Raw genomic sequence first — 11,752 nt, 5'->3', positions numbered from 1 at the left:
CGATCGCGCGCTGCGCGCCCCACGGGGGGAGACGCTGGATGGGGGGAGACGCTGGATGGGGGGAGACAATGGCTGCATGGGGGGGAGACGCTGGATGGGGGGAGACGCTGGATGGGGGGGGAGACAATGGCTGCATGGGGGGAGACGCTGGATACATGGGGGGAGACGCTGGATGGGGGGAGACGCTAGATACATGGGGGGATACGCTGGATGGGGGGAGACGCTGGATGGGGGGTGACAATGGCTGCATGGGGGGGAGACGCTGGATGGGGGGAGACAATTGCTGGATGGGGGGTGACAATGGCTGCATGGGGGGTGACAATGGCTGCATGGGGGAATACATTGCTGGATGGGGGGTGACAATGGCTGGATGGGGGGATACATTGCTGCATGGGGGGAGACAATGGCTGCATGGGGGGTGACAATGGCTGCATGGGGGGAGACAATGGCTGCATGGGGGGAGACAATGGCTGCATATATGTGTGGGGACAATGGCTGCATTTGGGGACACATTTAAAAAAAAGTATCGGTATTCGGTATCGGCGACTACTTGAAAAAAAGTATCGGTACTTGTACTCGGTCCTATAAAAGTGGTATCGGGACAACCCTAATAGGAAGGATGGGATATAGAATAGTATAGGAAGGATAGGATATAGAATAGTATAGGAAGGATAGGATATAGAATAGTATAGGAAGGATAGGATATAGAATAGTATAGGAAGGATAGGATATAGAATAGTATAGGAAGGATAGGATATAGAATAGTATAGGAAGGATAGGATATAGAATAGTATAGGAAGGATAGGATATAGAATAGTATAGGAAGGATAGGATATTGTACCCATCCCCCCCCCCACCATACATTATAACCCGGATCTGGAGCACCAATGACAATTCTGAGAGTCGCATCATTTTCATTCTTTATTTTACTCCTTTATGTGACATTTCATAGAGAACCTTCCATAGAATTCTCTTCTCTTCTCTTCATTGGAGGAATTACTCCCAATCTATGCCGGGTGCAAATCCAATAACGGAGAGACAGCCTGGGAGGCGTGGCCTGCCGCAGGGTCTGTGGGGGGGTCTGCGGGGGGGTCCTCCTGTCGCGCGTCTCACCCTTAAAATCTAAAGGAGAAAGTGAGATTTCCCAACAATTACATTAGAAATCTGATTTACATTCAGAGGGGGAGGGGCTTGGAAATGTCACCGCCCTGAAGAAGGACTGCTGAGATAAAACCAATTACACCGAGGAGACAGATAAACAGCCGCCCACTTCCTGTACAGACGTTCTATGCAGGAAAGACCAACCTGTGTATGTAATGATTTGTACTGCGGAGGAACAGTAAAGTGCAATCACTGCGCAGCACTACAAAGCAGGAAACGGAGGCTCCTCCCATCTACACCATTCATTATCATTACTACCCATACATAGAGGGAGGAGCCGAGTCCTCCAGCAGTGCAGAGTATTTCAGGAGAGGAGAGTTATAGAGGAAGGAGCAGAGTCCTCCAGCAGAGCAGAGTATTTCAGGAGAGGAGAGTTATAGAGGAAGGAGCAGAGTCCTCCAGCAGTGCAGAGTATTTCAGGAGAGGAGAGTTATAGAGGGAGGAGCAGAGTCCTCCAGCAGAGCAGAGTATTTCAGGAGAGGAGAGTTATAGAGGGAGGAGCAGAGTCCTCCAGCAGAGCAGAGTATTTCAGGAGAGGAGAGTTATAGAGGGAGGAGCAGAGTCCTCCAGCAGAGTATTTCAGGAGAGGAGAGTTATAGAGGGAGGAGCAGAGTCCTCCAGCAGAGCAGAGTATTTCAGGAGAGGAGAGTTATAGAGGGAGGAGCAGAGTCCTCCAGCAGTGCAGAGTATCTCAGGAGAGGAGAGTTATAGAGGAAGGAGCAGAGTCCTCCAGCAGAGTATATCAGGAGAGGAGAGTTATAGAGGAAGGAGCAGAGTCCTCCAGCAGTGCAGAGTATTTCAGGAGAGGAGAGTTATAGAGGGAGGAGCAGAGTCCTCCAGCAGTGCAGAGTATTTCAGGAGAGGAGAGTTATAGAGGAAGGAGCAGAGTCCTCCAGCAGAGCAGAGTATCTCAGGAGAGGAGAGTTATAGAGGGAGGAGCAGAGTCCTCCAGCAGAGTATTTCAGGAGAGGAGAGTTATAGAGGAAGGAGCAGAGTCCTCCAGCAGTGCAGAGTATTTCAGGAGAGGAGAGTTATAGAGGAAGGAGCAGAGTCCTCCAGCAGTGCAGAGTATTTCAGGAGAGGAGAGTTATAGAGGAAGGAGCAGAGTCCTCCAGCAGTGCAGAGTATTTCAGGAGAGGAGAGTTATAGAGGAAGGAGCAGAGTCCTCCAGCAGAGCAGAGTATTTCAGGAGAGGAGAGTTATAGAGGGAGGAGCAGAGTCCTCCAGCAGAGCAGAGTATTTCAGGAGAGGAGAGTTATAGAGGGAGGAGCAGAGTCCTCCAGCAGGGGGTGAGGATGGATTTTGTGTCGGTCACTTACCTTGGTTATGATGTCACACTGCAGGTTCTCTTTGCCGGGTGCAGTCAGGTTCAGATCACAGATTCTGACTTCCTGCGGATTCAGATAAAATAACAGCTGAATGTCTCTCACCTATACCATAGCGCTCATCTCCTGAGACTGACACTCCGAATAATCTGCTGTGTGCGCCCGCCCCTCTCCGAGATCATTGGAAGTCAGACAATCAGGCATTTCTCCCCGTGACAGGGCCGGGAGCTGTGTGTTTACACCCACAGCTCCCGGTTCTCGCTCTGTAACGAGTGATCGCGACCGCCGGGCACGCGCGCGGGAGTCAGGAGCTTCGAGAGTCGACGTAGAGCGAATTGTTGGTACGTCTTTTTTAAGTGCCCAGCCATGGGTCGTGGGCACGCGTCCCCGGCGCGCTCCCGCGACCCGGTCCGAAGCTCTTTGACCGTGACCACGGGACCCGATCGCCGCTGGAGTCCCGCTATCAGTCCACGGAGCTGAAGAACGAGAAGAGCTGTGTGTAAACACAGCTTCCCCGTTCTTCACTGTGGCGCCGTCATCGATCGTGTGATCCCTGATATAGGGAAACACAATCAGTGACGTCACACCTACAGCCACACCCCCCTACAGTTAGAAACACATATAAGGTCACACTTAACCCCTTCAGCGCCCCCTAGTGGTTAACTCCCAAACTGCAATTATCATTTTCACAGTAATCAGTGCATTTTAAATGCACTTTTCGCTGTGAAAATGACAATGGTCCCAAAAATGTGTCAAAATTGTCTGAAGTGTCCGCATTAATGTCGCAGTCCAAAAAATCGCTGATCGCCGCCATTAGTAGTAAAAAAAAAAAAGAAATGAATAAAAATGCAATAAAACTATCCCCTATTTTGTAAACGCTATAAATTTTGCGCAAACCAATCAATAAACGCTTATTGCGATTTTTTTTTACCAAAAATAGGTAGAAGAATACGTATCGGCCTAAACTGAGGAAAAAAAATTTTTTTTATATATTTTTGGGGGATATTTATTATAGCAAAAAGTTAAAAATATTGCATCTTTTTCAAAATTGTCGCTCTATTTTTGTTTATAGCGCAAAAAATAAAAACCGCAGAGGTGATCAAATACCACCAAAATAAAGCTCTATTTGTGGGGAAAAAAAGGACGCCAATTTTGTTTGGGAGTCACGTCGCACGACCGCGCAATTGTCTGTTAAAGCGACGCAGTCCCGAACTGTAAAAACCCCTTGGGTCTTTAGGCAGCATATTGGTCCGGGGCTTAAGTGGTTAAAAGAGGATTGCTCAGAGCTGGATTAACTGTGTGTGGCAAGACTGGGCACAGATGATAGGGAATCTTATACTCTATATTGTGACATAAAAAGTTCACATCCACTTTAACTCTCTTCACCTGCAAATCAAAGTTTATCCCTTTGATCTGTAGATGCAAAATACAGAAAGTTACAATTGATACAATGTTTCCCTGTAACTTTCTGTGACGTGGTTGTTGATAAACATTGCAAGCCTGCTTTTTTTTTTTTTTTGACAGCTCCTGCTGTCAAAAATTAGAGAAAACCACTTTCTCTAATTACACTGCCCCCCGCACATTACAATACGATTATGCCTGTTATGTTTTTTTTTTATGCTGTACATACCTTCGTACAGCTATTCACCTGTGGCTTCGGGGTTGCGAGTCCCGCGGGAGTGGGCGTTCCTAACATGCTGGTGATTGACGTTTTGACAAAAAAACAGCCCCCCCCCGTCGCGTAAGCCGCGTCACGATTGGCGAAAGGAGCCGAACGGCGATGCGCAGGAGCAGTATAGCGCCGACTCGCCGTTCGGCTCCTTTCGCCAGTCGTGACGCAGATTACGCGACGGGGGGGAGCTGTTTTTTTGTCAAAACGTCAATTGTCAAAACGTCAATCACCAGCATGTGAGGAACGCCCACTGCCGCGGGACTCGCAACCCGGAAGCCACGGGTGAATAGCTGTACGAAGGTATGTACAGCATGAAAAAAAACATAACAGGCATAATCGTATTGTAATGTGGGGGGGCAGTGTAATTAGAGAAAGTGGTTTTTAGGGTGAACCTCCCCTTTAAGGATTATAAAAAAAATGCTTAAATGTGAATAACTTTTGGGGGGATTTACCAAATGATCTGACATTTTCAGAATATGTTGGCATAGATAGAGTCTTCTATTATGTGAAGTTTGAGGGAAATTGGTTAACATCTTTTTTTTTGTACATTAAGCCACATTAAAGCGGTTCTCCACCCTAAAGTGGAGTCCCGCTGATCGGAACCCTCCCCCCCTCCGGTGTCACATTTGACACCTTTCAGGGGGGAGGGGGGTGCAGATACCTGTCTAAAGACAGGTATTTGCACCCACTTCCGGCCCGGCATTCACGGGCAAAAGACGGGCATTCCGTCACATCCCGTCACCCCCCCCCCCCGTTGTGTGCTGGGAACACTCAGCTCCCAGCACACAGCGGGAGCCAATCGGCGGGCGCGGCGCGACTTGCGCATGTGCCGTAGGGAACCGGGCAGTGAAGCCGCAGCGCTTCACTTCCTGGTTCCCTCAGCGTGGATGGAGGGGGGAGCAGCAGAGAGACGAGCGATCGCTCGTCCTCTGCTGCGATCGGCGCTGGACTCCAGGACAGGTAAGTGTCCTTATATTAAAAGTCAGCAGCTGCAGTATTTGTAGCTGCTGGCTTTGAATATTATTTTCCCATGGCACATCCGCTTTAACCACTTCCTTACTGGGCACATATACCCCCCTTCCTGACCAGGTGAAATTTCAGCTTGTGGCACTGCGTCGCTTTAACTGACAATTGCGCGGTCGTGCGACGTGGCTCCCAAACATAATTGGCGTCCTTTTTTCCCCACAAATAGAGCTTTCTTTTGTGTGGTATTTGATCACCTCTGCGGTTTTTATTTTTTGCGCTATAAACAAAAATAGAGCGACAATTTTGAAAAAAAAAAAACAAGATTTTTTACTTGTTGCTGTAATAAATGGCCCAATTTTTTTTTAAAAAAAACATTTTTTTTCTCAGTCTAGGCTGATACGTATTCTTCTACATATTTTTGGTAAAAAAATAAAAATAAAAAAAATCGCAAGAAGCGTCTGGTTTGCGCAAACGTTATTGCGCTTACAAAATAGGGGACAGAATTCTTATTATTTTTTATTATTTTTTTTTACTACTAATGGCGGCGATCAGCATTTTTTTCATGACTGCGACATTATGGCGGAGACATCGGACACTTTTGACACATTTTTGGCGCCATTCACATTTATACAGCGATCAGTGCTATAAATATGCACTAATTACTGTATAAATGACTGGCATTGAAGGGGTTAACACTAGGGGGTGAAGAAGGGGTTAAATGTGTACCCCGAATTGTGTTCTTACTGTGTGGGGGGAGGGGGGTGACTGGGGGAGGTGACCGATGCTGCGTCCCTATGTACAAGAGACACAGATCGGTCTCCTCTCTCCCTGACAGGACATGGAGCTCTGTGTTTACACACAGAGCTCCACGTCTTGTCCCTGTAGCCGCCGATCCCGAGTGCCTGGCAGACATCACGGACGCCAGGCACGCGCATCGGCATCTCAGCGACTGCGCGCGCAGGCTGTAAAAACACGGCCAGTCAGAAAAGTACGGCCGTATAGAGTCGTACGGCCGTCGGGTAGTGGTTAAGCTCCCCAAAAAACAAACGTTTGCCTTGTAGGAGACTAAAACCCATGAAACTTCTTGGGTTTGGGAAGTTGAGAACTTGGGCTGTGCAAAGTATACCGGCGGCACGCTCGCGACCCGTTCCGAAGCTCCGTGACCGCGCCCGTGGGACCCGCGGACCCAATCGCCGCCAGTGTCCCGCCGTCGGTCACAGGAGCTGAAGAACGGGGAGAGGTGAGCGTAAACACACCTTCCCCGCTCTTCTCTGCGGCAATGTCCCTGATCGTCTGTTCCCTGATATAGGGAACGACGATCACTGACGTCACACGTCCAGCCCCGCCCCCTACAGTTAGAAACACACATGAGGTCACACTTAACCCCTACAGCGCCCCCTAGTGGTTAACTCCTTCACTGCAATTGTAATTTTTACCGTAATCAGTGCATTTTTATAGCACTTTTCGCTATGAAAATGACAATGGTCCCAAAAATGTGTCAAAAGTGTCCAATGTGTCCGCCATAATGTCGCAGTCACGAAAAAAATCGCTGATCGCCGCCATTAGTAGTAAAAAATAATTATTAAAAAAAATGCCATAAAACTATCCCCTATTTTGTAAACGCTATAAATGTTGCGCAAACCAATCGATAAACGCTTATTGCGTTTTTTTTTTACCAAAAATAGGTAGAAGAATACGTATCGGCCTAAACTGAGGAAAAATATATTTTTTAGATCTTTTTTGGGGATATTTATTATAGCAACAAGTAAAAAATATTGGCCCGGATTCAGAGAGCAATTGCGCCTGCGTAACCATCGTTACGCAGCACAATTGCTTACTTGCGCCGGCGTAACGAATGCTCCTGATTCAGGAACCTCGTTACGCCGACTGCAGCCTAAGATATGCGTGGCATAAGGCTCTTATGCCCGCATATCTTAGGCTGCAATCTTGCGATGGCCGCTAGGTGGCGTTCCCGTTGTGCTCAGCGTATAGTATGCAAATTGCATACTAACACCGATTCACTACGTTACGCGAGCCCTGCGTACGCAGTTTACGCCTTTTGCGTACGGCGGTTTTTGCGTATTCCCGTCATTCCCGCGTCGCAAAATTTGAACTTTACGTAGTTTGCGTAAGTGATTCGTGAATGGCGCTGGACGCCATTCACGTTCACTTTGAAGCAAATGACGTCCTTACAACGTCATTTGCCGCAATGCACGTCGGGAAAGTTTCCCGACGGAGCATGCGCTCTATGATCGGCGCGGGAACGCGCCTAATTTAAATGATTCCCGCCCCTACGGGATCATTTAAATTGCGTGCGCTTACGCCGGGCATTTTGCCGGAGCGCCCACGCAATTTACGGAGCTACTGCTCTGTGAATCGCGGGTAGCGCAGAAAATTTGTGTGGGCGCAGGGCAAAATACGGTGCCCTGCGCCTACGTAAAAAAGCGCAGATGTTACTGAAACTACCCCATTGAATTTTTTTCAACATTGTCGCTCTAAAGCCCCATACACACGGTCACACTTTTTGCCAACCAACTTCAAAATCTGCAAGTTTTCGAATTTGTCCGACCGTGTGTACGCTCCATCGGACCAACTTTTTCGGGTTTCGTCGGACAAAAAGTTGGGTCTTCAAACGGACCAACTTTACGTCAACAAAAGTCCGATGGTGCCTAGTCCGACCGTGTGTACAGCTAACAATCGGACTTTTGGACAAAGTACAAACGCGCATGCTCAGACGTAAAGAGCAGCCGGAAGCGGTCTGTCTAGTGCAACTAGCGTTCGTATTTGAAAGTGCACATTCGTGACGCGGCAAGTTCCGAAATCTAGAAAGCACTCACACGAAACGTCTACTAACTATAGTAGTTAGCAGAAGGAACGCAATGGGCGACGCCGGAGAATTGAACTTCCTCTTTTAAACGCTCATCATTACGTTGAAACGTCACTACGTTCGTGTTTGTTGCCGAAAAAGTCAGAGCGTGTGTATGAGATGGGTGTGACCGGACAAATCAATTAGGACAAAAATCCAAGGGAAATTTTGTTGGATGTCCGACCGTGTGTACGAGCCTTATTTTTGTTTATAGCGCAAAAAATAAAAACCGCAGAGGTGATCAAATACCACCAAAAGAAATCTCTATTTGTGGGGAAAAAAGGACGCCAATTTTGTTTGGGAGCCACGTCGCACGACCGCGCAATTGTCAGTTAAAGAGACGCAGTGCCAAATCGCAAAAAAGGGGCAAGGTCCTTAACCTGCACATTGGTCCGGGTCTTAAGTGGTTAAGGTCTTTTTTGTACATTAAGCCACATTAAAGGGGTTGTAAAAGTTTGTGTTTTTTCATCTTAATGCATCCTATGCTGTACATATATGTGCTCCCAGCACAGCGATGTCACACACATCAGAGATACAAAGTGATAATATTGTTACATTGTATTATTCTGTATCATTCATCATCAGAGGAGGGACCTTTCCTCTCCATCTTCCTCTCCGTCATAAACAAAGACTTCACATTTCACATGAAATCCTCTCAGATAAAACTCACCCCATCCGCTTTATATTCACACCGCGCCGCGTCCCCTCCCCCCGACTTCACACACCTCGTCTCCATTATTCCGAATCTCAGGATCTCGTCCTTTCTTTCCTCCTGGAAGAAGATTGGGAAGACGGAAGGATGAACCAGAGGCTCTGGATGGACAGTTGGATAAACGGCTCTATATTCTGAACATAACATATTATTACATTTATAGGAATATTGGACAAATCCTTAAAAGAATACAAATGCCCTTGAAACCCCCCATCCAATGTGTTGCCCTTGAAGCCCCCGTCCCTCCCCCATATATTGCCCTTGAAGCCCCCGTCCCTCCCCCATGTGTTGACCTTGAAGCCCCCATCCCTCCCCCATGTATTGCCCTTGAAGCCCCCGTCCCTCCCCCATGTATTGCCCTTGAAGCCCCCATCCCTCCCCCATGTATTGCCCTTGAAGCCCCTCTCCCTCCCCCATGTGTTGCCCTTGAAGCCCCCGTCCCTTCCCTATGTGTTGCCCTTGAAGCCCCCGTCCCTCCCCCATGTATTGCCCTTGAAGCCCCCGTCCCTCCCCCATGTACTGCCCTTGAAGCCCCCGTTTCTCCCCCATGTGTTGCCCTTGAAGCCACCGTCCCTCCCCCATGTGTTGCCCTTGAAGCCCCCGTCCCTCCCCCATGTATTGCCCTTGAAGCCCCCATCCCTCCCCCATGTATTGCCCTTGAAGCCCCCGTTTCTCCCCCATGTGTTGCCCTTGAAGGCACCGTCCCTCCCCCATGTGTTGCCCTTGAAGCCCCTGTCCCTCCCCCATGTGTTGCCCTTGAAGCCCCCGTCCCTCCCCCATGTGTTGCCCTTGAAGGCACCGTCCCTCCCCCATGTGTTGCCCTTAAAGCCCCTGTCCCTCCCCCATGTGTTGCCCTTGAAGCCCCTGTCCCTCCCCATGTGTTGCCCTTGAAGCCCCCGTCCCTCCCCCATGTACTGCCCTTGAAGCCCCCGTTTCTCCCCCATGTGTTGCCCTTGAAGCCACCGTCCCTCCCCCATGTGTTGCCCTTGAAGCCCCCGTCCCTCCCCCATGTATTGCCCTTGAAGCCCCCGTTTCTCCCCCATGTGTTGCCCTTGAAGGCACCGTCCCTCCCCCATGTGTTGCCCTTGAAGCCCCTGTCCCTCCCCCATGTGTTGCCCTTGAAGCCCCCGTCCCTCCCCCATGTGTTGCCCTTGAAGGCACCGTCCCTCCCCCATGTGTTGCCCTTAAAGCCCCTGTCCCTCCCCCATGTGTTGCCCTTGAAGCCCCTGTCCCTCCCCATGTGTTGCCCTTGAAGCCCCCCCCCCCCCCCCATGTATTGCCCTGTACTTCACCTGCACAGGTATGGGTGGAAGGTCCTCCAGGGGTTTATAGAAATAGAGGACATCCTCTCTCTGGTTGTAGAGATCCAGGGCCTCTCTGATCCGTTCTTCCTGATCTGGAGACTGAGAGCGAGCGACCTCCAATGTGACTGTGCAGAGCCACAACACACACTGCCAGACCTTCATCTTGTGTCCTCCGTAATGGCGATTTATGTGTCCGATTCTATTTATCTCCCGCACCTCCATCTTCCTCTTTCTTTACAAGTCTTGTGGAATCTTTTTATCTGTTTATTGCTCCATTAATAACACAACAAACATCTTTCACAACACTTTGTTCCTAAAATAAAATAAAGAAACATAAGAGTACATCCTGCTATTCACTTAAAGTAACATTCCAACCAGGCTCCAAAAATGAAATGGTCCTCATCATGGTGGATAAGTGATGATCGCACTTCTGGGACAACTACATTAAAAACGGAAAATTGTATCATACTTACCAGTAATTCCTGGTGCCTCCATGGCACCTGCGATAGAGCTCCGCCTCAACTCCTCCTTCAGGACTAGTAAATAGCATAAATTAAAGGCATAGTCCCTCCCCCAACATTCTCCGTAATATAGAATACCGAGGGTGGGAGCGTTTGCTGCCATGGAGGCACCAGGAAAGGAAAATTACTGGAAAGTATGATAGAATTTTCCGTTTTCCTGGTGCCTCCATGGCAGCATACCTGTGACAAATAACTAGCTGACACGGGTGGGATAATGCTTAACCACTTCCTGCCCGGCCTATGGCCGATTTACGTCCGGGAAGTGGTTCTGAAATCCTGACAGGACGTCCATGGACGTCCTGCAGGATTTCATGCCGCGCGCGCCCGTGGGGGCGCGCATCGCGGCGATCGTTGTTGCAGGGTGTCAGTCTGACACCCCGCAACACCAATCTCTCACGGAGACTCTTTACCACGTGATCAGCCGTGTCCAATCACGGCTGATCACGATGTAAACAGGAAGAGCCGTTGATGGCTCTTCCTCACTCGCGTCTGACAGACGCGAGCCGTTCGGCGGCTCTCCTGACAGGGGGGGTTCACGCTGATTGTTTATCAGCGCAGCCCCCCCTCGGATCGCCACATGGACCACCAGGGAAGCCCACCCTGGACCACCAGGGTGGGCCAGACAAAAAAAAGTCTTAAAAAAAAAAAAAAAAGCTTTTTTTAAATAAATAAAATGCCAATCAGTGCCCACAAATGGCCACTGACTGGCAACATGGGTAGATCAGTGCTGCCCCACAATGTCCATCAGTGCCACCCCAAGTGTCCATCAGTGCCACCCCACAGTGTCCATCAGTGCCACCCCCCAGTGCCCATCCATGCCCAGTGCCCACCTATCAGTGCCCATCTGTGCCACCCATAAGTATCCATCAGTGCCACCCATAAGTGCCGCCCATGAGTGCCCATCTGTGCCGCCTATGAGTGCCCAGTGCCGCCCATGAGTGCCCATCAGTGCCACCCAAGAGTGCCCATCAGTGCCGCCTATGTGTGCCCATCAGTGCCGCCTATGTGTGCCCATCAGTGCCGCATACCAGCGCCGCCAATCAGTGCCACCTCATCTGTGCCCGTCAGTACTACCTCATCGATGTCCATCAGTGCCATCTCATCTGTGCCCATCAGTGCCGCCATATTGAAAGAGAAAACTTACTTAATTACAAAAAAATTAACAGAAAAAAATAAAAACGTAATTTTTTTCCAAAATTTTCAGTCTTTTTTTAGTTGTTGTGCA

General features: G+C 49.3%; 1 protein-coding gene across 1 annotated transcript; it reads right to left on the bottom strand.

Annotated features, from left to right (window-relative positions):
• Nucleotides 1-908: 908 nt before the first annotated feature.
• LOC120939699 lies at nucleotides 909-10,254 on the bottom strand. Its single transcript, XM_040352030.1, has 4 exons — nucleotides 9,995-10,254; nucleotides 8,661-8,762; nucleotides 2,481-2,552; nucleotides 909-1,122 (listed from the first exon to the last, which is right to left on the bottom strand). The coding sequence occupies exons 1-4, from the start codon at nucleotides 10,226-10,228 to the stop codon at nucleotides 997-999; spliced, it is 534 nt and encodes a 177-aa protein (XP_040207964.1). The 5' UTR covers nucleotides 10,229-10,254; the 3' UTR covers nucleotides 909-996.
• Between the last annotated feature and the right edge of the window lie 1,498 nt (nucleotides 10,255-11,752).

This window comes from Rana temporaria, chromosome 5 (genome assembly GCF_905171775.1).
Source record: "Rana temporaria chromosome 5, aRanTem1.1, whole genome shotgun sequence".
NCBI lineage: Eukaryota > Metazoa > Chordata > Amphibia > Anura > Ranidae > Rana > Rana temporaria.
This window is presented reverse-complemented; position numbering and strand designations above follow the sequence as displayed.

What these genes read in the sequence shown, in the direction of transcription:
- LOC120939699 (XM_040352030.1), bottom strand. Translation starts at nt 10,228, where the DNA reads ATGGAGGTGCGGGAGATAAATAGAATCGGACACATAAATCGCCATTAC. An exon ending in TTCCACCCATACCTGTGCAG is followed by an intron (nt 8,763 to 9,994) that starts GTGAAGTACAGG and finishes ATCTTCTTCCAG; the next exon opens with GAGGAAAGAAAGGACGAGAT. An exon ending in AGTGTGACATCATAACCAAG is followed by an intron (nt 1,123 to 2,480) that starts GTAAGTGACCGA and finishes TTTCTCCTTTAG; the next exon opens with ATTTTAAGGGTGAGACGCGC.